Source organism: Muntiacus reevesi, chromosome 4 (assembly GCF_963930625.1).
Source record: "Muntiacus reevesi chromosome 4, mMunRee1.1, whole genome shotgun sequence".
In the NCBI taxonomy this organism is placed as follows: domain Eukaryota; kingdom Metazoa; phylum Chordata; class Mammalia; order Artiodactyla; family Cervidae; genus Muntiacus; species Muntiacus reevesi.
In genome coordinates this window covers 76,305,537-76,330,823 of record NC_089252.1, presented here as the reverse complement: position 1 = coordinate 76,330,823, position 25,287 = coordinate 76,305,537, and the positions used below count along the sequence as shown (strand labels likewise).

The following is a 25,287-nucleotide window of genomic DNA, read 5'->3' as shown; positions in this document are numbered from 1 at the left end:
AGGCCTGGCGTGCTGCGATTCATGGGGTTGCAGAGTCGGACACGACTGAGCAACTGAACTGAACTGAAGTTACTTAATCTTCCCGGTGTTCTCAGGTCTGTAAGATGGTTGGTAAGACTGACCTCAAGGGTTATAGACCAGTAGTATGAGATAATGTGGGCCAAGTGCACAGCACAGAATCTGATGGTAGAAGTTCAGCAAAATGTTGGTCTTCCCAAGGGTGTGCTGGAATTAACCCACTGTACATTTTACTTTAAACTCCTTTTTGGGAAAGGCTCCACAATAAATGAACTAGCAAAACAAAAAAATATAGACCTCCTTTTCTCCCTCCTTTCCCCTTTTCTTCTGTCTTCTGCCTTTTTTACATGCTCTTTTTCTTCCCTTTCTTTCTTATGTATGTGTATGTGTCTCTGTTATTTTTTTCCCACTTCTCCTCCCATACCTTAGCCAGAGTCAGGGAACAATTAACCAAATGTTAAATGTTTTCATTGTGAGAATCAGAAGATGAAAGTGAAAGTGTTAGTCTCTCAGTTGTATCCAACTCTGTGACCCCATGGACTGTAGCCTGCCAGGCTCCTTCTGTGCATGGAATTCTTCAGGCAAGAATACTAGAGTGGGAATCTCCAGGGAATCTTCCTGACCCAGGGATCAAACCTGGGTCTCCTGCATTGCAGGCAGATTCTTTACCATTTGAGCCAACAGGAAAGCCCAGAAGATAAAAGGAGTCAAAAGAGATAAGTGTTTGAGAACAGAACCAACTTTGTCACGTGGTGTCCCCGGCATTAGAAACACATTATCAGTATAGATCTAAACCATTGTGGGCTAAGTGAAAAATTAAGGGGAAGATTTTGTAATCTATCTGAGCCACCAGGGAAGCCCAAGAATATTGGAGTGAGTAGCCTGTCCCTTCTCCAGGGGATCTTCCAAACCCAGGAATTGAACCGGGGTTTCCTGCATTGCAGGCGGATTCTTTACCAACAGAGCTATCAGGGAAGCCTTAGTATGGTCAGACCACCCTTTTCTCCCTTCACATCTTACCAGTTTGTTTGCAGTGATGGGCTCCAAGGCCAAAAAAACTTGGTCAGGTAGGCCCTTAGATGTTCTCGGGAGCAGAGGGGCATGAGGCAGTGGGAGGAGAGGCCATAAGGATGGTAGAAAACAGAAAGGAACCGTGAGAGGCTGGCAGAATTTGAGTTGGGCTTAGAGACCTTGACCAAATCATTCTCCTTTCTGCTTCTTATTTCTCTCCTTAATTCTCACTTACCTGTCTTGTAAGGTAGTTAAGAGAATCAGCTCTGAAAGTGCTTATGAAATGTGAAGTAAACTGCTTAGGTGAAACATCATAGTTTACATTTACTCAACTACCAAGCATCTATTCCATGACATCCACTCTAGGCACTGGAGAAACATAAAGAATAAGAAAAGATCTTTCTAAGGAACTCAAGAGTTAGTATTTTTAGGATAATGGGTACAATGGGGTCTTCATTCAGTGGATCTGAAGACTTAAAAACTGTTGATAGAATTGGCCTAAAGATAGCTATGGTCAAGCTACTGAAAGGTACAGAGGGCTAACAACAGTCCCAAGGTAACTTCACCCAGTAGGTGTGCCCCCAACTTTTTTTCCACTGCGTGTGTCCCCAAGGTGAGTGCTGAAGCAGCTCAAATGCTCCGTGAGCTGGAGGAAGCCGTGGGACGCCGGGGAGGGTCCCCACAGAGAAAGGAGCCTCGTCAGCATCGGAAACCACAGGAAACCAGGTCAGTGCGTGGGGCCCGCTCCCCCTGCTCCAGCACTCGTCTCTGAACTCTAGGGCCTCCTGAGCAGACTGTACTGATTAGTGGATCCTCGAAGCTGGAAGCCCTTTTGCAAAAGAGCTAGAAGAACTGGCCAGTGGGTCGTCAGAAAGCTACTCTGTAATCCTGAGTCAGCCAGGTAGGGGCCAGGGTGCGTTGGGGGGACGCGTGAGCTTTATGTGCCTGCTTTAGCGCTTTCTTGTCCCACTCTAAATAGTGCTCAGTCACCTCAATCTCCGGCACCCAACGCACAGAAGTGCTTGATAGCTCTGTCAGCCCTCTAAGTGAGAGGATGAAGCGTGTGTCCAGGGGAGATCCAAGTCCAGGAGCTGCAAAGGGGCGGGTTCCATCTATAGGGTGTTGCAGGAGTAGGAGGGGTTAAGTAGATGCAACCTGCCATCCATCCCCCTAGCCCTGTACCCGCCTCTTTCCTGTTATTTCTTTGCCAGAGCAAGAGCCCCCTTGCCCTCTAGGTAGGGGAGCGGCAGGGCTTTCTGAGGGGCAGATGTCCCCCAGTCCCTGCGCTTGGGGAAGGAATGTGGCCTGGCTGGCTGGTTGGGATCGAGGAGGAGCTCTGGGGCAGGGCGGGGCAGGGGCAGGCTGAGGCGAGGGCTCCTGCTGGCACCGCACTCCCAGCTGCTGCGCAGCAAGCTGGCCCAGGCCCCGTCGCCCACCTTCGGGCCGTGCAGCCATGCACTGGGCGCCTTGACCCCACGGAAGCCCATGGGGAGCCCCAGACTGGCAGCCCTGCTCCTGCCTCTCCTCCAGCTGCTCACTGGCATGTCTGCCTCTGCTGGGACTGGCTGCCCCCTCCTTCCCCGCTGGAGAACCCACGGTCTGCTGGCCTCCCGCATGGTAAGGTGCGCCTGCCGCTGCTGGGGACACCGGGCATGCACAGGCTCATAAAACTCCCGCTCTCCTGCCTGTCCTTTCCTACCACCCAGGCTCCTAAGCTCTGATGGCAGCATCAGCGTGTCCTCTACACCATCTTGAAGGGATAGCCATAGTCCCAGGGCACCGAGGGCCTGGGCAGGGTGGAGCTGGGAAGAAGAGAGCCAGAGTGGATGGGCTATTGGTTTACGGGTCTCAAAATTAGGTAATGTGAGGCCAAGGCTGCAGGGGGAACACCCCTGTGAGAACCTCTACTAATTATCCTTCTGTCCTTTCTTTTCCCTCGCGGGCCCTGTGCTTTCAGGATGGCAGTTTCACTGGTGAGTCTCATTCCCTGCCCTGCTCCCCTTCCCTGTTTCCTCCATTCTAATTTTTTGTTCTCTACTTAAGAAGTGGCATAGTATCAAGGGAAAAGCACAGGGTTTCCTAGAGTGAGGACAAGCCTGGATTTGCATTGCAATATTGCCACATACTCCACACTGGCTTCGGGCAGTGCATGGGTCTGAGGGGTACAGCAGCACAGCAGAAATGATTGTACAATGAAAACTGTTGTCCCTGAGCTGTGGGGAGGATTAAATGAGAGCCAGGTAAATATCCAGGCCTTCCACCTTGACTAGTCCCTCACCAGTCAGTCGTACAACGATGATCCTCCTTATTTTACGCTACCTTCTACTTTACAAGATATTTTCCCACGTAATATCTTACTTGAGCTTGACAGCAGCCCCACTTTATGAATGAGGAAGCTGAGGCTTACAGGAGTCTGTGACTTGCCTCAGGTCACTTGGCCAGGGTGTAAGTGGCAGTGCTCAGCCACAAGTCCAGCTTGTCTAAGGCAGAAGGAACCTCCTGGGACCTCACCATCTGACTTCCTTTTCTTCTGTCACAGGAAGGTCTGCCCAGATTCCTTACCACATCCAGCCGGCCCCTCCCCTCCCCCCAAAGCCTTGGCGTGCCTGGTGGTGCCACTGTCCCCACTGCTGGTGCCTGCATCTGGTGTCAGGCCCCTCGGGTATGAGAAGCAGCCCTTTGGGCCATTCTTAGTGGAGACGGGAGTTGGAGTTTGGGGTGAGCCAAGTAAAACATATCATACTAGAAGAGATGTTGGTCCTGTTGTCAACCTCAGCAGAGACTGCGGCCATCCTGAAATAGCACGCTGTGACTGATGAGTTCTGTTGTATCATTTTGTGAAGGTGTTTCTCCTTTTAGTTGGTACCAATTTTGGGAATTAAAATGTTTCAGTTCTATGAATTTACTACTATTATGTTCTGGTTATAAGGCAAGATCTGTCTTGTAAGAAAGAACAGATAGATCTTATTCAACTCTACATTTTTCTTGCCTACCTCAGTGCTTGGGACATATTAAATTCCCACACACTGCTTAAGAATTGACAGTTTATAATTTTTCACTGTTATAAAGAATGCTACTATGAATTTTTGTATATACATAGATTTTTCTCTACTTAAGAAATTAATTCTCTTTGATCGTATCATAACTTTCAGGACTATAGAAGTTTGGGATCATTTACCCTCCCCGATGTAAAATGATTGACCGTCCAACACCAGGTCACGTCTCCAGATAGGGGCGGGACTATGAAGGGCTGGATAGTAAATGTGTTGTTTCCTGTGCAGGTCTTCAGTGGGGTTGGCTCCACCTCCTAGTGCAGAAATCCAAAAAGTCTTACAAGTTCTGGTTCTGTAGGAGACACAGGATGCCAGCATCTGCTCAGGTACTCCCCCTGCCAGTGCCAGCCCTGCCCTACGCCCCACAGCCCTTCCCTTTCTGGCCTTTCCTCCTGTTCTCCAGTCACCCAAGAGAGGGGGAGAGTGTGGGGCTGACGTAGACTATTCTGTCCATTACACAGTTAGGTACACAAAAGCTTAAATGTTGAGCAGCTTGCCTGTCGTGCCCCGGGCTCCACAGACAGGAATAGAAGCCAGAGTTCCTGATTCCTGCCCTGAGGCCAACCTTGCTGTCTGTCTGCAGAGGAAGTTGCTGAGTAGCTGCTGCCTATCTGAGAAGGGCCATCACATCTCCAGCCCCTCCCCAGATACCTCCCACAAGGGACTGCGCTCCAAAAGAACCCAGCCTGTGGATCCAGAGGCAGGGGAAGGTCTCTCCAGATCTAACTCACAAAAGCTTGGAGGTAGGCACGTCGTGGGACTGCGCTCCAAAAGAACCCAGCCTGTGGATCCAGAGGCAGGGGAAGGTCTCTCCAGATCTAACTCACAAAAGCTTGGAGGTAGGCACGTCGTGTGACTGGAGATGGTGGCGCCAAGTAGTGGTGCCTGTGCTAACGCCAAGAGACAAGGCCCCCAAATCCCCCTTCTCCCCAGGACCTGAGTTCTCCTTTGAGTTGCTGCCTGAGACAAGGGCTATTCAAGTGACCATTCCTCCAGGCCCAGAGGTCAGTGTGCGTCTTTGCCACCAGTGGGCACTGGAGTGTGAGGACCTGAGCCATCTCTTCAATGCCCAGGTATGAAGTGCCATCTGCCCATAAAGCCAAATCACATAGGGCTGGAGCCAAAGGACCTACCCATTGTACAGATGAGGAAACTGAGGCCCAGAGAGGAATGGTAATTTTCCAAGACTTCTTACAAGTCTGAAGTGCCTATCATGAAGATTTCTTTGAACTAGAGAGAGAATACAGGGGGCCATGTCTCCTGGCAGGAGAGGAAGGAAAGAGAGGGTAGAGACCTGGGACAACCATGAATGCCTAGCAAGGAAAGGAATATGGCACTTAACCTCAGTGCGATGATCCTCAGTGAGATTCAGGTTGCCTTTTCAGTTCCACCAAAAAGTTGTTTTCCCTGAGAAATTAATAAATTGGTCACATCTGTCTTGATACCCTTCGATCTCCCTCTCTTTTGTCACTGCTCCTCAGGGAATGAGATGTCCCCTGTTCTCCCAGCCTATGGCCTGACATCCCACCTCAACCTCCAGTTGTCATGGATACTCTTGTATACAGTTGGAGCCATTTGCAGGGACTGATGCTGTACCCAAGTCCCTCAGCTCTCCACATTTAAAATGATGATACCTCCCGACATCATGATGCTAGCATTTAATGCATTGAGTTGGTGCTTCTAGAACCTAGCACCCTCCCCAGCATACAATAGGGGCTCAATAAATGTATATTCCTTTCCCCAACTCCTCCCTCCCCACATTCCATGTATTGAGACCCTTAGAGCAGATGGTCAGACTATAGAACAGAGATCCCCTGAGAAGAAATTTGTCAGTGAAAGAAATAAGCCTCAGATAAGAGGAAGAGCAGGATGCATGGTGGGTAAGTCCCAGCTTCTCCCTGCCCTTGGTCAGGCTGCCTCTGCTTTTTCTCAGGCCCCTCTTCATCTCTCCCTTTGCTGAATTGTCCACAGAAAATTGTGCCTGGGGGCCGCACTGTAGACCTGCCTTATGAATTCCTTCTGCCCTGTCTGTGCATTGAGGTAAGCAGAGGAAAAGGTGTGGGTGGTCCCTGGCTCCCCTCCTAGGCCACCCAGACAGCACAGTTGGTCAAGTGTACCTCCACTGAGTCCGGTTTTAAAAGGGCTGGTGTTAATGAGATGCTGGGGGAGACTGGTGCCAGCCCAACAGTGAGCCTCACACTGGGTCATGGGTGGAGGTGTCCTGCTGATCATGGGATATTCCTGGGGGTGATTCCAACCTCAACCCCACCCAAACCCACCTTGCCTTTGTTGAGACCCAGCCTCAGCCTACCTACAGCGCAGAATAGACAGCTGCCTTCACTGGGTGTTCTGAGCCGTTAGGGTGAGGGTCATGGCCACTGCAAGGTTGCATATGGCTCCAGAAGTGCCATTCCCACTAGCCCTACATGGCAGTCCTCCTCCTCTGCCTGTAGGGCTGAGGGGGCCTAGCATTATGACTTCTTTTAAGGGACTTCCCTGGTGGTCCAGTGGCTAAGACTTTACACTCCCAGTGCAGGGGGGCCAGGGTTTGATCCATTGTCAGGGAACTAGATCCCACATGCTGCAACTGAAGATCTCCCGCGCTGCAACTAAGACCCAGCACAGCCAAATAAATAAATATATTTTTGAAAAAAGGCTCATTTGGGCTAGACAGAGAAGTCTGGGGGCCTTGTTACCAGGAAGGAGATGAAAGGGAAGGTACAGGCAGACATGTAATGAGGAGCACCTGCGAGGGGTACAGCTACTGGATGTTGGGGGGAGAGGCCTGTCAGGGCACTTGGCAGCTTGGGGATCGCTGAGAATGGACACCTGGGAAGGCAGAAGTTGAGGAACGTGGACCTCATGATTTGCGTCTTTCTGGGGCTAGGTTCTCCTCTCCCAGAGAAGAGGACGCAACCCCTCCCTCACTGGTCTCGCTCCTATAGTCTGGAGTTCCTCCCCAGGCACCTCCACCCTGGCCCGCACCCCACACGGCTCCCCCTCCTTGGTGCCCAGCCGGCTCAGGCAGCTTGAGCTGGCTTTGCATTCCAGGCAAAGGCAAGCCAGCATGAGTTTCAAGTCTGAGTGATGTCAGGAAAACCAGTCCTCCGACCTCCATCCCTGTTCCCTTCTCCCACAGGCATCCTACCTGCAAGAGGACACCGTGAGGCGCAAGAAATGTCCCTTCCAGGGCCAGCCTGAAGCCTGTGAGTGTTGCTCATGTGACTCCTGTGCACGCACACCTCCTCTCTGTCTCTCTCCGACACACACGTACATGCACACACATGCACACCCTCTGCACTGGTATGGGAGGAAGTCCGCAGAAAGCTTGCGGCACTTTCTCTCTGGAATCAGTGCAGAAGCAAGTCATGGACTACCATGTCTGCTAAATCGGACCATTGAACATTGTCTTAGGCACTGTGGGAGGTTCAGAAATACCCATCTCAGGAGGCAGTGTCCTAAGAGGGGGGATCAGAAGACCTGGGCTCACATCCCAGCTCTGCTACTCATTCTCCTCTGAGCCTCAGTTTCCTCATCTGTGAAATAATAGTACTTGTCCTGCCTCACTTTCCAACTCCTTATGAGACTGGAATTCAATATTTTATGTGAAAGTGGTTGGTGACATCTATGCATATCGTTGAGCCCAAATTGCAGAGACAGGATGCTCAAACATGACAAATGAGTAGCAGCAGCAAGCAGTCCATGGTCCAGCGCAGGACTGCATCTAAGGAATAGGCTATAGGGCATGATCTGTGGGGACAGAGAAGCCCATGATGGTTGTCTCAGGGGAGGGAGAAGCCCATGGTGGTTGTCTCAGGGGAGGGAGAAGCCCATGGTGGTTGAATAGATAAGGTCTCCTAAAGGAGGTGACACCTGAGTTGGGCTCAGAAAAAGGGCGGGATTTAGAAAGAAGAGAAGGGAGAATAAAGCATTCCTAATTCTGAGAGGAATGTAAGAAAAGATATGAAGATTTTGAGTTTGGGGAGCAGCAAGTAGTTGACCAGAAAGGAGGCACAAGAAGGAGAGGAGATAGCTAAATATAAAAGGTAACAGGAGGGGCTGGAAGCAGCATGCTCCTTTATCACTTAGGCAGACCATGGCTGTGCCAAGCTCCTTTCAGAAATACCATCTCCTGATGCCCTGGGGATCGGGATCAGTCTCAGGCCTCTTGGGCCTCACTCTCTGCCCCCGCTGCCTGCCCAGATGACTCAGACTTCTGGGAGTCAATGAACTTCACTGACCACAGCCAGCATAATCAGATGGTCATGGCCGTGACACTCCGCTGCCCACTGAAGCTGGAGGCCTCCCTGTGCCAGAGGCGGGGCTGGCCCACCCTCTGCGAAGACCTCCCCAATGCCACGGCTCGAGAGTCAGAGGGGGTGAGTCAGGCCTTCCTAGGGCCTGGGCGAGCAGGGCTAGGGCCTGGGGCCTTCTCTCACCTCCCTTCTCCCCCCACAGTGGTATGTCGTGGAGAAAGTGGACTTGCATCCCCAGCTCTGCTTCAAGGTACCAGCATGGGCAACAGGGGCTGGGAGGGTGTGCATGGTGCCTGGAGCTTGCTGACTTGCTCTTCTTGGATTTCTCAGTTCTCTTTTGGAAACAGCAGCCACATTGAATGCCCCCACCGGACATTCGGTGAGCCAATAAGTGACCCTGGCTGGGACCCCTCTCCCACCACTTCACCCTCACCCAACTGTGGTCAAGTCAAACTCTATCCCTGCCCTAGACTTCTCTGTCAACTGCAGCCCAGCTCCTGTCACCTCCCACAAAACATCATCTGTCACCTGACGCTCTCCCCTACCTGCCCCCCTCCCCAGCAGCCCCGTCCTGGAATGTGAGCATGGATACACAGGCCCAGCAGGTGGTCCTCCACTTCTCTTCAAGGACGCATGTCACCTTCAGTGCTGCCTGGAGCCACCCAGGCTCAGGGCAGGACAGCCTGGTGCCCCCCGTGTACAGCGTCAGCCAGGTACGGCCTCGCCAGAGTTTGGCTCCCTGGGACCTATTGATTAGAGCACATCAGGGAGAGGCAAGCAGATTTCTGACTTACAGCATCTGCTGATTTAATGACTTGACAAGCCTGTATTCAGCTGCCTCCTCTGCCAGTCAGTGGAGTCTTTGATGGAGCAGTTTCTAGGCCTTTCCTTTTCTGAACCAACAGGGATAAACAGGCAAGAGGCTGGCCCTCCCACTCCCAGTTGCTCTCTGACCCACTCCAACTGCCACCACATTTTGTACTGATGCCCTCTCCTCATTCAGCTATCCTCCACACACCCCTGCCTGCCTCCACAAGGCATCTGGCAGGAGTTCTCTGTGTCTGGGAGACAGAGCTCCAGGAAGCTGAAGTGCTCTTTGCAGAATACTGTGAACCACTGACAGATTTAACTCTATCATGTGAACTAAAAACAGCTAACTAGCGGACTCTCTTCTGTGATTCTAACATGAAAACCACCATCAAATGTATCCGCAAAACCACAGCACCAAGCTGACTAAGCATGCTCGCTCTCTTCATTTCTTTCTTACTCACATGCAGCTTGTTTATTTGTTTCATATTCTTTGAGGGCTCCCAAGCAGACAGATGGTAGCAAATGCTACAGATTTAAGACGAACTCATGTGGGATGACCTAAAATAGGGAGCTATATCCAGGGACTCCTTTACTGCTGTGAGCTGGGAACATCATTAAGTTTAACCATGGTTTGAGAGCCACTGTATCATACCCACTCACAGCTGGCTGGAGAATGGGGGCTGAGGAAGGGCTGGGGCAGGGGGTGGAGGGTGTTCCCAAAGAATGGAGATTGATCCACCCTAACCAACGCCCAGAACACAGGGTGAAGCCACATCCTGCCTATAGACGGAGGGCCGTCAGTTCAGCATGCGTTTATTCAGTGCCTGCTCTGTTCCCACTCTGTAATAGGCCCTGGAGATATAAGAAAAGTATGTAACATAGTCTCTGCCTGTAAGGAGCCTATCGTGTAATAAATAAGCACTGCTACTAAATGAATACACACTACACTGTGTATTGTAATGGCATCCACCTGTATATTCCCATGTGAGGCTTTCAGTAACCCAGTAAAATAAGGATTATTATTCATTATACACAGATGAAGACACTGAGGCTCAAGGAGGAAGGTAGTCTATCTCGATGCAAAGATCCCCCTGCTAGGAACCACAAAGGCAGTATAGTTAAGCCTGACTTTTGTTAACTGTGGTCTCCTGACTCTACAACTTACATTCTTTCCGATGGACAAGCTGCCCCTCCAGGTTTGCAGAGCAGAGATTAACCTGGTTTGTGAGCTACTGGAGGACAGAATCAATATCTGTGTCCACCTTCTTTCCTCAGGGCTTGGTACAGAGTCAGTACCCAGAGTATGTTGATGAGTGCCTGATTAACGTGTATCTGTGCCACAGTTCAGATCTGGGAATGATCAGCAGGATCTGGGAATGAAGCCTGGGAAGGCTTCTTATTGGGGTGGCACTTGGTCCTAAGCCTGGTAGGATTTGGGGTGGGGGTGGCATGGAGAAAGGAAAAACACCACATGGGCAAAGGCCCAGGGCCGTACAGAGCCAGATTTGCCTCTATGGGGACAGTCATTCTTCTCTTTGTTCCCACAGACTCAGGGCTCAACCCCAGTGACCCTAGACCTCATCATTCCCTTCCTGAGGCCTGGAGGCTGTGTCCTGGTACGGAATTCTGCCCTCACTCTGCATACACACCACTGGCATCTACACCACAGGTGGCACATGGGGCAAATCCAGTTGGTAAAAATGTTTGATTTGGCCAGCACAGTGTTCAAAATTGGAAGTAGTTGCCACCATTTAATTGGTGGGAGAAGTCACATTTTAAAAAGTTGACTTCCGGTGTTTCTTGAAAACTCAGAAAACCTAGTGCTTTGTGTCCACAGTCAGACGTGGTAATTGGGATGGGAGCTGAGTGGTGTCTGATTGCTTCAGTCAGGACTTGTGCCCCTCCAGCTCCTCGTGGATACCCTGGTCCACTTTGGGTTTAGTTTCTGAGTTTGCCAAAGCTGGCCCAGACGCAAACCCTGTGCTAGAGAAATGCCCTCTCCAGGGTCCCCTTCTCCATCCTCCCACCTCATTCGGCTTCCCCGGGGAGGAGGGTTTACCCTGGCTCACAAGGGTGGGGGCTCTGTGCTCTCAGGTGTGGAGGTCAGATGTCCAGTTTGCCTGGAAGCGCCTCTTGTGTCCAGATGGTGAGTTCCTGGGAGGGCCCGGGGAGTGAGAGGGAGGCTGGGCGCTGAGGAGCTGGGCTTCGCCTCACGCTGCTTGACTCAGCCTCTCACAGACGCCTGGGGCTCCTGATCCTGGCGCTGCTGGCCTTCACCACCCTACTGGGAGTTGTTTTGGTTCTCACGTGCCGGCGCCCACTGTCAGGTACGCTCACTGGGAGGTAACCTGAGGACTCTTTTGGCTCCTAGGCCAGTTGCCCTCCCATTCCTCCCCTGTCCAGGATGCCTTCCCAAAGAGCCTCCTCCCTGCCGTGGCCACCAGCCCTGTGTTACCAAGGCTGTTAGCCCTAGGCCCCCTAGTGGGCAGAGATGGTTAAAGCAGGACAAAGGTCCCTAGAGACGCCTCCGCGGCGTCTCTAGGCAAGAGGCAAGTGGGGTGGAAATGCAGCCAGCCCTGCACCTGTCGCCCTCGCCCTTGCCTCTTCCGGGGCACCTTTATCTAAATTAGCCCAAAGGTGCCCTATAGACTAAAGCTGCCTTGAGTACCCAACCCTGGCGCAGATGAGGAACAGGGAAGGTGGGGGGCGGGGGGCGGGGTGACGTTCAACCCTATCAGGTAGCCCCGAGACCTGGAAGGGGAGGGCTGGGTTTTCCTTTAGCCCCCAACCCTGCTCATCTATTTCTCCCGCCCCCAGGCCCGGGCCGAGCGCGGCCGGTGCTGCTGCTGCACGTGGCAGAGTCTGAGGCGCAGCGGCGCCTGGTGGGAGCACTTGCTGAACTGCTGCGGGCCGCGCTGGGCGGCGGGCGCGACGTGATCGTGGACCTTTGGGAGGGCACACGGGTGGCGCGCGTGGGCCCCCTGCCGTGGCTCTGGGCGGCGCGGGCGCGTGTGGCGCGGGAGCGGGGCGCCGTGGTTCTTCTGTGGAGCAGCGCCGGCCCCAGCCCCACTGGGGGCCCGGATCCTCGCGCTGTGCCCCTGCGCGCCCTGCTCCGCGCCCTGCTCCGTGCCACTCCGCGCCCGCTGCTGTTGCTGGTTTACTTTAGTCGTCTCTGCGCCAAGGGCGACATTCCCCCGCCCCTGCGCGCCCTGCCCCGCTACCGCCTGCTGCACGACCTGCCGCGCCTGCTGCGCGCCCTGGACGCTCGGACCTCTACTGAAGCCACCACCCGGGGCCGCTTCGTCGCCCGGCCGCGCCTGCGGGGTCGCGTAGAGCTGTGCCGCAGGCTGGAACTGGAGGCCGCCAAACTTGCCGACCAAGGCTGAACAGAACTCAGCGCAGTCGGGATGTCTGTGGCTGCGGGCGTAGGGGAGCTGGCTGGAACCCCCTCACTCGGCGTCCCCGCCCGCTCCCCACGTCCCCCCGTGCCCAACCTCTTCCTCCTGCTCATGCTTCCTCAGAACCCTCAGGGAGAGTCTCTCTTTACTGAGAACTCCGTTGACCTCAGTCCTGCGGTGGGTGGGGATCATCACACTTCCTCTCTCCAGAAGTTCCAGAGAATCGTGCACGTAGGCTCCAGTCCACACCGGAGAGGCTGGGACAGGGCTTGGGGAGGCAGAAGAGATGGCATTTCTGACTGGGAGGCGCCTCCAGGGCGTACGGGGGCGGAGGGGGCTGTGTGTGTGTGTTGGGGGGGGGGCAGAACACCCCTTTGGGGCTAAGGATCTGCCTTTTCCAGATGGGGGCCTTGCCCACAGTTGGAGGGAGGGAGGGCTCAGGACCCAGGGAAAGAATCTTTGGCCCTGGGTGGTGGGGGCAGAGATGGGACAGTGGAGACTGACAGGTGAATAAAAGATAACATGATGGGTAAACTAAGAAACAGGGTGCTTCTTCAGTGTGCCCAGGGTGCTGAGCTGGGGGAAGGGTCAGCAGTACCCTACCCAGGGGTGGTTATACATCATTCTGTGGGCCCAGATCCTCTGTGTCCACATCCACATCCACCTTTGTTACGTTCTCACAAGCAGTGCCTCTGAAAAGGCAAAGAGGGATCTACAGATCTTGATCCTCACTGTGATTCTTCAGAGAGAAGAAAGGAGAACAGGTGGTGTGGGTCCATGATTGCGCAGCTAGCCTGTGGCAACAGCACAATTAGGACCCTGCCTTCCTGCCTCTGGGTCCTGGGTTCCTCCTCCCTGACCCCACACTTCAGCATAAGCCAAGCAGTGATGAGAAGCCCACTTTCTAGTGCCTTTAGAGCTCCTGTTCCACAGTGAGGCCCAAGGAGAATGTGGGAAGGGACCTGGAGTCCTAGAGTCATGTGGGAAGTGAAAATGCCCCGGATTGCCCAGAACCCTCCTCCTTAGGGACTCCCAGAGTGAGTAAGAGCTCCCTTACTCACCCATTAGGCCACCACCCTCTCCAGGGCCCCTCCCAGCCAGGTGTCAGCAGAGAAGGAGGAGGAGGAGGGGAAGAGGAGGAGGGACTGAGCCACCGCTCCAGTCCAGGGCTGCTGGCTCCCAAGTCTGGTGTTGGTGGGAGGGACCGGGTGGGGCGGGAACAGACGGCTGCCTGCCGGGAGCCAAAACGAAAGCACTCTGGCTGGAACTGGCCCGGAGTCAGGACTCCCTGGAGAGGCGAGCGAGAGCGGGCCAGCGCTGGGACCCCAAGGCTGAGGAGCGATTCCAGCCTCTCCTGCCCCGAGGTCCGCGGCTGAGTGGGCGAAGAGGTGTGGTGTCTGCCCCCCCTCGGGGGGGCAGGACAGGGCCTCAGGCCTGGGTGCTGCCTGGCACCTGGAAGATGCCTGTGCCCTGGTTCCTTCTGTCCTTGGCACTGGGCCGGAACCCCGTGGTCCTCTCTCTGGAGAGGGTTGTGGGGCCTCAGGACACGGCCCGCTGCTCTCCGGTGAGTCTGGGGACCTGGGCGGGCTGAGGAAGTCTCCAGGTTCGGTCCAGGGCTGTTGAGGCCCTAGCCTGGCTCCTGTCACTGCCATCCCTGTCAGAACCGCCCTGGCTGGTCTGTCGGGTGCTGATGGGGTAAGAGAAGAATGGGGAGGGGGCAAGAGCTAGATCTGAGTTCCTCTGGGAGGGACTCGAAAAAGGGAGAAAGTCGGCGGCGGAGGGAATGTTAGGTTTGGAAGCATAAACTCTGACTTGTCTTTACCTCTCTCCCAGGGCCTGTCCTGCCACCTCTGGGGTGAGTAGCTCTACTTTTAGAGAGGAATGGTCTTCCTGGGTTGGCAGCAGGAAAGAGGGCTGGGAGCTGTTCAGCCCAGGGAGAGCCCAAAGCTCCTTGGCCCTCCGGGGGTGTCAGGTGTATCCGGACTCCGGGGTCTGAGTGGCTTCAGCACCCACCCCGCCCTTCACACGCAGATGGTGACGTGCTCTGCCTGCCCGGGAGCCTCGAGTCCGCCCCAGGCCCCGTGCTGGTGCCCACGCGCCTGCAGACGGAGCTGGTGCTGAGGTGCCACGAGGAGACTGACTGTGACCTCTGTGTGCGTGTGGCCGTCCACTTGGCCGTGCACGGTGAGCCTGGCATCCTGTGACTGGGCATTGGGTGCACGTGAGTGTGTCTGATTTGGACACGAGGGTGGGGGAGTCTGTCAGGCAGCCCGGGGCATCCTCAGATTCTCCTGGAGGACATGGGCCAAGTCACATGCCAAGTGCACACCCCCCAAGTCAGCCTGGTCTCACCGCCCGTCCCCCAGGCCCCAGGCCTGGCCTCTGCTTCCAAGCACCGAGCTTCCTAGAAGGAGGCCAAACCCAGAGCCGAGGCTGGACCTGTACCTTGCTCTCGGGCCCTTCCAGGGTACTGGGGAGATCCTGACAAAGAAGAGAAGTTCAGAAGAGCCGCTGACCCAGAGCTTGAGGAGCCTAGGAACGGTGAGGAGAAACTGGCCGACCGAGCTGTCGCTGCCCAGAGCCTTGCCCTGGCCGCCTGGGCCTGACCGCCGCCCTGCCCTGTTCGCAGTCTCTCTCCAGGCCCACGTCGTGCTCTCCTTCCAGGCCTACCCTACTGCCCACTGCGTCCTGCTGGAGGTGCAAGTGCCCGCTGCCCTGGTGCAGCCTGGTCAGTCTGTGGTATGCAAAACAATAATAACGCTAACCACTTCCTAAAGATGAAATTCATGAAGCACTTTCACGTGCACTATCTCTTTAAGTCAGTCCTGATTTCGGCAGGGCTGTGGGCAAGTCGTTTCAGTCCTTCATGCTCCAGTTTGCCTATCCATAAATAAGGATAGTCCCACCTCGGGACTTCCCCGGCAGTCCAGTGGTTGGGACTTCCAGCTTTCACTGCTGAGATTTGATCCCTGGCCAGGGATCTAAGATCCCGCAAGCCATGAGATGTGTGCCTCCCCCACCAAAAAAGAAAAAGAATAGTCCTATTTCATATGGCTGTTGTGAGAATTAAATGAGTTGATATATGTAAAATACCTGGTATAATGCCCAGCTTGGAAGAGTCTCGGAAAGTTTAATCTTTCTTCTGTAATCCCTTAACTGGCCCTGCTGCCTCTCCTCCTGAGGGTGTGTGCTTTAGCACTAGAGTCCTTGAGAACACGTTCACGATGGAATCTGGGGCCATACAGTATAGTCGTTGGTTGGGAATAGGGCAGAGGGTGAGTGGAGAGGGTCCATGGAGAGGATTCTGAGCCTTATACCACCAGCTTTCCGCCACCCTCTCCTCACAGGGCTCTGTAGTATTTGACTGCTTCGAGGCTGCCCTGGGGGCTGAGGTGCAAATCTGGTCCTACACTCAGCCCAGGTACCAGAAGGAACTCAATCTCACGCAGCAGCTCCCTGGTAAGTGACCCCAGAGCCTGAGGGGCCCCAAGTCTGGCCCCTTGTCTCTCTCCCCACTGGCCACTGTCCTACATTCACCCCCTTCCTTGTCCCAACTTCACTCAGGCACTCTCACCCCCAGCCTCCCCAGGTGACATTGCTCCCCAGCGGGCGCTGAAGTGGATATGGGTGATATTGAGGGGACAGGGAGTCTTCCCAGGGGTTGGTTTGCCCCCCTCCTTTCTTTGGCCCCTAACCCCACTGGAGGCTTTTCTGTGATCTCTCCCCAGACTGCAGGGGTCTGGAAGTCCAGGACAACATTCAGAGCTGCTGGGGTAGGAGCTAGGTCCAGCTGGGAGGAGGGAGGGGCTTGTTCTGGAGTGGGAGGGACCCTGGGAGTCAACTTCAGGTCTGGCTGCCACACCCCACAGGCTCACAGAACTCATTCACCCATTTATCACACATGATCTGCAGTAGCTCCTACTCAGTGCCAGGCATTCAAAGGTGAATTCTCACTCCTTAGAACAAATATTTATTCATACCAGGGACATCCAGAGGTCCAAAGCATGGTCAGGATTATGGTGTAAACCTCCCCCTAATATATCAAAATAAAAATAGCTTTAAACCATAAAATAAGGGCTAAGGATCTCAAGGTTCTGATGATGTTTTTCACGTGCACTATTTGGACTTTTGTTCCTTTAAAAAAATACTTTATTTATCATGGTGTACCATACATACAGAAAAGTGTAAAGTCCACTAATTTTAATTCCAGTTCAATTAATTTTTACCTATGTGTACACTTGTAGAACTACCAGCCACATCAAGGTAGAAACACTGTGGTGCTTCTGAACTCTCAAATTATTTCAACTTCATTTTCTGCTTAGTTTCTTAAACTTAAGCTTGATGCCTCTTTGGTAACTCATTTAAGACTGCTCAGCACCAGGGCTTTGATATACAGATACACATCACGGATTTCATGTCTTTATTCATTTAGTAGACCTTGATTCACTTAGTCATCAGATATTTATTGAGTGATTATTCTGCCCCAGGAATATCCCTAGGCACTGGAGATAAACCAATTAAAAAAAGAAAACCTGACAAAAATCCCTGCCCTCACAGAGCTGACATTCTAGCTGGGAGTCAGGGTCACAGTAGAGGTGACGGAGGACAAAATAAACACGTGGAAGTGTGAAATACACAATAAGTTAGATGGTAATTAATGCTACAGAGAAAATTCAGGGAAGAGGGATATGAAGGTTGGGAGTGGCAGTGGTCAGTGGTCAGTCAGCAGAAGGCCTGAAAGAGGCAAGGGAGGAGCCATATGTGTATCCAAGGGGAGAGGGTTCCATGTGGAGGGAAGAGCCAGTGCGAAGGGCCTGAGGCAGGAGTGTGTCTGGTATGTTTAAGTATTATTAAGGAGAACAGTGTGTCTGCAGCAGGTGAATAAGGACACGAGTGCTAGGAAATGAGATTAGAGGGGTCACAGCAGCCAGACGGGAGGGACTTGCAGGCATTGTAAGGACCCTGACTTTTACTGTAGGAGTGAGGTGGTGGGGGCAGGCATCAGATGGTTCTGAGCAGAGGAGAATTTTTAGTTAGCTTTATTTGAGTGGTTACAGGGTACTTTCTGGCTGCAGAGGGAGAAGCAAGGAGAAGAGCCATCTCCAGACCCCATACTGGGGTCTGCACGGGCTCCATCCTGGGGTGCGGCCAAAGTCTGGTTCGCGATGGAGACACAGGCTCTGCCCTCCAGGGGCCCCCTAGTCTAAGTGGTTTGAAGGAAACTCCAAAGGGCAGTGGGTGGGTATGACCCAGGCTTGGGTGTGCAGAACAGGTGAGGGAAGACTGTCTGTCTCTGCATCCCCCCACAGCCCTGCCCTGGCTCAACGTGTCTGCAGATGGCAAGGACGTGCGCCTGGTGCTGGATGTCTCTGAGGAGCAGCGTTTTGGCCTCTCGCTGTACTGGAACCAAGCCCAAGGCCCTATAAAACCCTGGTGGCACAGTAACCTGGTGAGGCCTCCCCCTCCCCAAGTCCATTCTCACCGTAGGCTGACACCCATGCTAAAGGTGCAGGTGCCTTATCACAGGGGACCCTTGAAAAGGACACAGCCACCCACAGTCAAAGCAAGGATCATCAGTGGGGGAATAGCTGCCCGCCTCATGTCCTTAACTTTGGCCTGCAGCCTTCCTCCTACTCATCTTCTCCAGCTTCTCCCCTTCTACTTGTCCCACAGACTGGGCCACAGACCATTACCTTGAACCACACAGACCTGGTCCCCTGCCTCTGTATTCAGGTAGGAGCAGAGTCCGACTGGGGGCCTGGGGAAGGGGATCAGGGAATTGGTGAGAGGGTTGGTCCTCACCTTCCTGGTGGGATCTATGGCTCCTAGGGGGCTTCCCCCCTCCGACCTTTGCTGTCCTGAGTCCTCTTCTTGTGCATGCCTTGAACACTCTCCCTGCTCTTTGAAGACTTCTGCTACTCCTCCAGTCCCCTCTCTGGGCCTCCCTGGAGAGTAGAGCCTGTGTTGTGAACTCAGACTTACTTGAATCCTGATTCTTGCCATTTCCTAGCTCTGTGACCTTGAGCAATTCACTTCACCTCTCTGAGCTTGTTTCCTATAAGTAAAATGGGAATAACAGTACCAGCCTAGGAGGGCTGTTACAAGGAAGTGTGCCACTTCCAGCTTATATATGCTATAATAATACATTCTCCCTCTGATTGTCCACTTAATTGGTCATCAGGTCCCATGTTCTCCCTCTAAGATTCATGTCTCTCATTCTCACTACCTGAAACACCCTCATTTCTTTTTCATACACCCTAATCCTTCCAGTTCAAATGTTACCTCTTTCCCAAACCTTTTTTCAAACTCCTGGCCTCCCCTATGTCCAAACCTTCTTGCATTTCTGTCCTTTCTGCTCATTACTTATCATTTCTTTTGTTATTTGGGCACCTGTCTCTTCTTGCACACCACAGATCCTCGGTAAATTGAGTGCTTGATTTATTAATTTGTTTTATTTTTACTACAACTGTGAATCTGTAATTTCCCTGAAGGCAAGGAAATAATTCTATTTCAGTTTAGTAATTTCCCTGGAGCTTTGCATAATGCTTGGCATGTAGTGCGTGCTAATCAAGTTTGTTAAGTTAATGAATGAATTAATGTGTGAAACTCTACTGCTTAGTACAGTGTTAGGACATATAATAGACACTCATGAAATGTTTGCTGTGACAAACATTTCTCATTTGACAAAAATGTTCTCATTGCCAAGCACAATGCCTGCTACATAGTAGGTGCTCTTAAAGGTTTGCTGAATAAATTATTATATTTCTCCTGTGCTTAGAACAAGGCTAAGCCAAGAATGGGTGCACTTAAAAAGTCTATTGGAAGAATAAATGGAGAATAAATGGATGTGTTCTTCACACTTAGCATAGTGCCTGGCAAGTAGTATATTCTCACAAAGTGATTGTGGATTTAATTGTTGAATGTCCCCATGCCTACCATAGTGCTAAGACACATAGTAGGTACTCATTAAAAATTTGTTGAATGAAGATGTTGTCAGATCTTGGCATGGGGATTGCCGACAGAATAAATGTGTGCAATTCTAGGACTTTGCAGAGAACAAGAAGACCATATGTTTGTGAAATACGTCCTCCCTCTATATTCAGTATCCTAGATGGATTAGTTCCAGGACTTCTGTGGATACCAAAGTCTGTGATCCTCAAGTCCATTATATGATATAAAATGGTGCGGTATTTACATATAACTTACTCACATACTCCAATATATTTTAAATCATTTCCAGATTGTTTATAATACCGAATACAACCTAAATGCTATATAAACAGTTTCCTGTAGACAAATTCAGGTTTTACTTTTTGCAACTTTCTGGAATTTTCTCCCCAAATATTTCTGATCTGAGGATGAGGGAAGGTGGATAAGGAGGGCCAAGGAGGGCTGACTGTTTGGGGCTGAATGAATGCATCCCCAGGGCTTTAAGCAGAGGGTTGGCTGGGTTGAAATGACCTGCGGAGCTCTGTTTCCTTCCTAGGTGTGGCCTCTGGAGCCCGATTCTGTCAGGACCAGCATCTGCCCCTTTAAGGAGGGTGAGTGAACAGGTCCTGCGAGGCCGGGAGCAGCGCGGGAGGGACCTGCTGGTGAGCCGTACAGTGACCTGGTCCTCTGCCTGCAGACCCCCGCGCACACCGAAACCTCTGGCGCGCTACCCGGTTGCAGCTGCTTCCCCCGCGGGGCTGGCGGCTAGAGGCGCCGTGCTCGCTGCCCGCCGAGGCCACTCTGTGTTGGCAGGCACTGGATGGGGGCCCCTGCCTGCCGCTGGTCCCGCCGCTGCCCCGAGAAAATGTTACTGTGAATGTAAGTGAAGCGGCAGGAGGTTTCTGGGGTTGGGGAAGGAAGGGGAGCCCAGGAGCCCACTTTCATGACCTCATGCATTATCCTCTTTCCACAGAAGGTTCTTGAGTTCCCCTTGCTGAAAGGCCACCCGAACGTCTGTGTCCAGGCAAGAAGGGGGTGCCAGAGAACTGAACTGGGGACAGGACCACACGGACCCCCAGTCTTCTGGATCCAGTTTATCCTTGGGTCCCTGGAGCAAAGTGGTTACCGGCTTCCTCTTTAGGAGCTCCACTGTTTACTTTAGCAGTGCATGGCATGAGAGCCTGGGCACTTCACCTGTCTGAATGTCAGTCTCCTCATGTATTTAATGGGGATGATGATAGTAACTACTTCATAGAGTGGTTATGAAGATTAAATAAGTGCTTCACCTTGGTGACTGGCACAAACTAAATGTTCAGCAAACCTTAGCTGCTTTGATTAATTGCTATAATTATCCCATTTCCCTAGCTGGAGAAATGGGTTGCTTTACAACTTCAAAGGGTGGTTATAAAAATATTAATTCAAGATTTATTGAGCAACTACTGTATGCCAAGCACTGTTTTAGGCTCTTGGGATAGCTGTGTCAGTGAATAAAACCAATAAATATTCCCACCTTTAGAGAGCTTATGTTCTAATAGAAAAAGACAGACAACAGACATAATGAGCAAATTACATAGTCTGTTATAATTGTGTATAATTGCTATAGAAAAAGATGGGGAAGGATAAAGGAGGGTTGTAGTTGCAATTTCAAGAGGGGCAGTCAGATGAGGCGTCTTTGAAAAGGTGGTTAGATGAGAAGGGAGTATATATAAAGTGCTATCAGAAATGAAAAGAATAGGGACTTCCCTGGCAATCCAGTGGTTCAGACTTTGCATTCCAGTGGAGGGGGTATAGGTTTGATCCCTGGTTGGGGAGCTAAGATTCCACATGCCTTGCAGCTGAAAAACCAAAACATAAAACAGAAGCAATACTGTAACATTCAATAAAGACTTTTAAAATAGTCCACATCAAAAACAAATTTTATTTTTTTAAAGAAATGAAAAGAGCTAATTTAGGATTGGGTTTTCCAGGTGGCTCAGTGGTAAAGAATCCGCCTGCCAATGCAGGAGACATAGGTTTGATCCCTGGGTTAGGAGGATCCCCTGGAGAAGGAAATAAACCCACTCCACTATTTTTGCCTGGGAAATCCCACGGATAGAGGAGCCTGGTGGGCTACAGTCTATGGGGTCACAAAAAAGTTCAGACAGTTTAGAGATTAAACAGGGAAGCAATTTAGGGCCATTAGGCCCTTTAGCACAGATAACCTCACAACGCTGAGGTTGAGAAAGATGGAGTGATTCCTCATTAACCAGCCTTGAACCTAGATCTGCCTAAGTTCAGGTCCAGAGTCCAGACCACCTCCTCCCCCAACCTGACAGGCCTCCCCCTTGCCTCTCCTTCCTTCTCTTCTGATTTTTCTGGCCTCAGCTTCTCTCTTCCTCATGTCTCTAACTCTGGCCTCGTCTGAGCAGGTGAGCACCTGGGAGAAGATACAGCTGCAAGAGTGCTTGTGGGCTGGTGAGTGGGACCTTGGGGGAGGCTGGGGCAAGGCCACTGTGATGGGGTGGACCCAGGAAGTGCCAGCTCCTGGGTGAAGGTCAGGCATGGAGCAGGGTTGGGCTGGGTCTAACTCAGAGTGGGTCTCACCCTTTCCAGACTCCCTGGGACCCCTCAAGGATGACATGCTGCTGGTGGAGACACGAGGCCCCCAGGACAATGGTTCCCTCTGTGCCTTGGAACCCAGTGGCTGCACCCCACTGCTCAGCAGGGCATCCACGGTGAGGGATGGCGGACCCTCCTCCATGTCCCTTTCCAGCTCCATCTCATACCTGACCTCAAATTTTCACTCTCTTCACGTTCCCCTCCTCAGAGCCAAGCCCTGTGCTGGTCACTGGGAATGTGGGGGTGACTTAGACTTGGGCCTTGTTCTCACTGGCCTCTCAAAAGTCTCCCAGCACCACCTCCCCCCCCCCCCCCAACTATTCTGCCCACCTGTAGTCTGGTGGTCTCCTAGGTGTGGTGCCTCTAGGTGACAGCCCCCACTCCTTGGCTTGGCAGAGGGCAGCTCGCCTTGGAGAGCAATTACTACAAGACGTGCAGTCGGGCCAGTGTCTACAGGTAAGTAGGTGGCAGGAGGGCCCTTCCCAATGCCAAAAGGCAACAGACTTCAAACCCTGTCTTAAACCTCTTCTACCTCTTCCTGTGCCTAGCAGGAAAGAGAACCCTTCTGGGGCAGGGTTCTCCTCACTGTCCTCTAGCACCCACCCACCCATGTGCTTATTTTGTGTCTAGCCGGGGGAAAGCTAAGGGTTGAGCCACTGTCCCCAGTTGCTCACTGCTGGGTAAGAAACCAGCAAACAGATAACCACTGGGTTAAGACAGTCAGTAACCAATGTGTTAAGCTTTGGGTTCCAGGGGACATTCAAAGAAAGATCTCTTTCTGTGGGCCCGTTCTGGCACCAGGAGGAAGGCACAGTCCAGGAAACAGGCACAGCATGAGCAAATCAGAGCAGCTTGTGGCAGCCTGCTGTGTGTGGGGGAAATATGCATGGTCGAGGCTGCAAACTTGGGACCGGAACTTGGTGGGTGTGGACCACCAAGCTGGGGCCCTGGATTTGCTTTTGTTTGTATCTTACAGCTGTGGGACAATGACCTGGGAGCACTCTGGGCCTGCCCCATGGACAAGTGTGAGTATTACAAGAACTGCCCTTGTCTGTACTGGGAGCTGGAATCTTGACAGGGACCATTCCCAGGGAAGCACACACAATGGCTTTGTCCTTCCCTGGCTAAGATCAACCAGAGAGAGGGTAATTCCCTCATTAACTCACAAACTAATCTGGTGATCCCAGCATCATCAGAGACACGATCCTTGTCCTCACGCCAGTGTCCAAAGCCCTGAATGCTTATAGAGGGGAGCTGACCTAGGTCAGGCGAGTTCAGGGGAAAGGTTGGACATGAACTCTGAAGGCTGAGCTAGATGAAGGGGGTGGGTAAAGATGCATTTTTGTGAAGACCCTGGGTGATTTTTTGAGGAACTCCAAGGTGGCCAGTGTGACTGTGTTTTGAGAGGTAGACCTCTGTCATGAGATGAGGACATGAGGGCCATTGTAGGGCCTTGGGAACCAATGTAACCAATTTGGATTTTATATTAAGAATAGCAGGAGCTTCCTGTAAGGCTATAATCAAATTTGCATTTAAAAAGATCTCGGGCTGACATGTGGTAATGAAAGTGAAAGTGAAAGTCAATCAGTTGTGTCCAACTCTTTGGGACCCCATGGACTATACAGTCCATGGAATTCTCCAGCCAGAATACTAGAGTGGGTAGCCTTTCCCTTCTTCAGGGGATCTTCCCAACCCAGGGATCAAATCAAGGTCTCCTGCACTGCAGGTGGATTCTTTACCAACTGAGCTATGTGATAATGAGTTAGAGGCAAAAAAGAAAGAGGTCAGGGACACCAGATAGAAGGCTGCTGCAGTCATCCAAGAGAGTGAGGTCAAGAGTCCAGCAACCCTAGCCTTGGAGTGGGGACAATAATCTTAGCTGACATCTGAGCACTTACTGTGTCCATCCAGCATTATATTCAGTGCTTTATGTGGGTCAATACCTATGTCCTCACAAGAATCCTCTGAAGTAGATAGCATTTTCTTTTTTTTCACCCAAAACCCTACCCTAGATAGCACTGTTATCTCAATTTTACAGAGGTGAAAACTGAGGCAGGTGAAGTCACTTATCCAAGGTCACCCAAGTAGACTGATCTGTGTTCATACCCTATACTCTGACCCTATGAGCTCTGACTTTGGGCAGCTCACTTCATTTCTCTGAGCCTCAGTTTTTCTCGTTAAGTGGGGGTCTCTTAACAAGCCCATCTTCTCCCTTCATTCTCCTAGACATCCACCAGCGCTGGGTCCTGGTCTGGCTGGCCTGCTTACTCTTGGCCGCTGTGCTTTTCCTTCTCCGTCTTCTCAAAATGAACCATGTGAAAGGTGAGCGCTTCCCAGTTCCCCATTCCCCAGGGGGCAGGACTGGAAGTTGGCCAGGAGAAAGCGGGGACCGGGCTGACCGGCTGCCTCCGCTCCTCTCCCCTCGCAGGGTGGCTGAGGCTCTTGAAGGAGGACATCCGCGCGGGGGGTGAGTGTGAGCAAGAGCGGGGCGGGGCCCGCCCCCAGCGGGCAGGGCCTCGGGCCAGCTCACGTCTCCCTCCCGCTCTGTTCTCTCCCGCAGCTGCCGCCCGGAGCCGCGCGGCTCTGCTTCTCTACTCCGCCGACGACGCGAGCTTCGAGCGCCTGGTGGGCGCCCTGGCCTCGGCGCTGTGCCAGCTGCCGCTGCGCGTGGCCGTGGACCTGTGGAGCCGCCGCGATCTGAGCGCGCAGGGAGCGCTGGCCTGGTTCCACGCGCAGCGGCGTCAGACCCTGCAGGAGGGCGGAGTGGTGGTCCTGCTCTTCTCGCCCGGGGCCGTGGCGCTGTGCCGCGAATGGCTGCAGGATGCTACTTCGGCGCCCAGGGCGCACGGCCCCCACGATGCCTTCGCTGCCTCGCTCAGCTGCGTGCTGCCGGACTTCTTGCAGGGCCGCGCGCCCGGCCGCTACGTCGGGGCCTACTTTGACAAACTGCTGCCCGCGGACGCTGTGCCCGCCCTGTTCCGCAGCGTGCCAGTCTTCTCTTTGCCCTCACAGCTGCCCGACTTTCTGGGGACTTTGCAGGGGCCCGCCGCCCCCCGCCCCCGGCGGCTCGCGGAGAGAGCGGAGCAAGTGTCCCGGGCCCTGCAGCCCGCCCTGGATAGCTGTTTCCGGCCCCCGGGGACAGGACGCGGGATGGGGCCTGAGGCAGGAGACAGGACTTGAATAAAGTCAGACGCTATTTTTCTAACCGTGTCT

At 52.8% G+C, this 25,287-nt stretch overlaps 2 protein-coding genes across 9 annotated transcripts; both read left to right on the top strand.

Annotated features, from left to right (window-relative positions):
- Nucleotides 1–1,716: 1,716 nt before the first annotated feature.
- On the top strand, nucleotides 1,717–12,851 carry IL17RE (interleukin 17 receptor E). Of its 5 annotated transcripts, none has more exons than XM_065933185.1 (16): nucleotides 1,717–1,755; nucleotides 2,987–3,002; nucleotides 3,569–3,691; nucleotides 4,311–4,408; nucleotides 4,666–4,921; nucleotides 5,016–5,155; nucleotides 6,054–6,122; nucleotides 7,222–7,288; nucleotides 8,286–8,461; nucleotides 8,541–8,588; nucleotides 8,669–8,717; nucleotides 8,900–9,051; nucleotides 10,696–10,764; nucleotides 11,243–11,294; nucleotides 11,377–11,475; nucleotides 11,966–12,851. In XM_065933185.1, the coding sequence occupies exons 4-16, from the start codon at nucleotides 4,391–4,393 to the stop codon at nucleotides 12,532–12,534; spliced, it is 1,764 nt and encodes a 587-aa protein (XP_065789257.1). In that variant the 5' UTR covers nucleotides 1,717–1,755; nucleotides 2,987–3,002; nucleotides 3,569–3,691; nucleotides 4,311–4,390; the 3' UTR covers nucleotides 12,535–12,851. The 5 variants fall into 5 exon arrangements, with proteins under 5 accessions (XP_065789257.1, XP_065789254.1, XP_065789253.1 ...); XM_065933182.1 differs by having other exon boundaries at nucleotides 1,749–2,651; nucleotides 8,903–9,051; XM_065933181.1 differs by having other exon boundaries at nucleotides 1,749–2,651.
- A 921-nt stretch (nucleotides 12,852–13,772) lies between these two features.
- On the top strand, nucleotides 13,773–25,279 carry IL17RC (interleukin 17 receptor C). 4 transcript variants are annotated; one of them, XM_065933175.1, is made up of 19 exons: nucleotides 13,773–14,110; nucleotides 14,380–14,401; nucleotides 14,578–14,730; nucleotides 15,013–15,087; nucleotides 15,176–15,285; nucleotides 15,894–16,005; nucleotides 16,275–16,319; nucleotides 17,856–17,995; nucleotides 18,220–18,279; nucleotides 20,033–20,087; nucleotides 20,174–20,355; nucleotides 20,450–20,500; nucleotides 21,885–21,930; nucleotides 22,069–22,190; nucleotides 22,471–22,530; nucleotides 23,051–23,099; nucleotides 24,301–24,396; nucleotides 24,503–24,541; nucleotides 24,635–25,279. In XM_065933175.1, exons 1-19 carry the CDS (start codon nucleotides 14,006–14,008, stop codon nucleotides 25,252–25,254), a joined length of 2,142 nt encoding a protein of 713 aa, XP_065789247.1. In that variant the 5' UTR covers nucleotides 13,773–14,005; the 3' UTR covers nucleotides 25,255–25,279. The 4 variants fall into 4 exon arrangements, with proteins under 4 accessions (XP_065789247.1, XP_065789249.1, XP_065789248.1 ...); XM_065933177.1 differs by lacking the exon at nucleotides 16,275–16,319; XM_065933176.1 differs by lacking the exon at nucleotides 24,503–24,541.
- Nucleotides 25,280–25,287: the final 8 nt, after the last annotated feature.

What these genes read in the sequence shown, in the direction of transcription:
- IL17RE (XM_065933181.1), top strand. Translation starts at nt 2,328, where the DNA reads ATGTGGCCTGGCTGGCTGGTTGGGATCGAGGAGGAGCTCTGGGGCAGG. An exon ending in TCTGGTGTCAGGCCCCTCGG is followed by an intron (nt 3,692 to 4,310) that starts GTATGAGAAGCA and finishes TTTCCTGTGCAG; the next exon opens with GTCTTCAGTGGGGTTGGCTC. An exon ending in CCAGGGCCAGCCTGAAGCCT is followed by an intron (nt 7,289 to 8,285) that starts GTGAGTGTTGCT and finishes CTGCCTGCCCAG; the next exon opens with ATGACTCAGACTTCTGGGAG.
- IL17RC (XM_065933175.1), top strand. Translation starts at nt 14,006, where the DNA reads ATGCCTGTGCCCTGGTTCCTTCTGTCCTTGGCACTGGGCCGGAACCCC. An exon ending in ACACGGCCCGCTGCTCTCCG is followed by an intron (nt 14,111 to 14,379) that starts GTGAGTCTGGGG and finishes CCTCTCTCCCAG; the next exon opens with GGCCTGTCCTGCCACCTCTG. An exon ending in GGAGGACATCCGCGCGGGGG is followed by an intron (nt 24,542 to 24,634) that starts GTGAGTGTGAGC and finishes TCTCTCCCGCAG; the next exon opens with CTGCCGCCCGGAGCCGCGCG.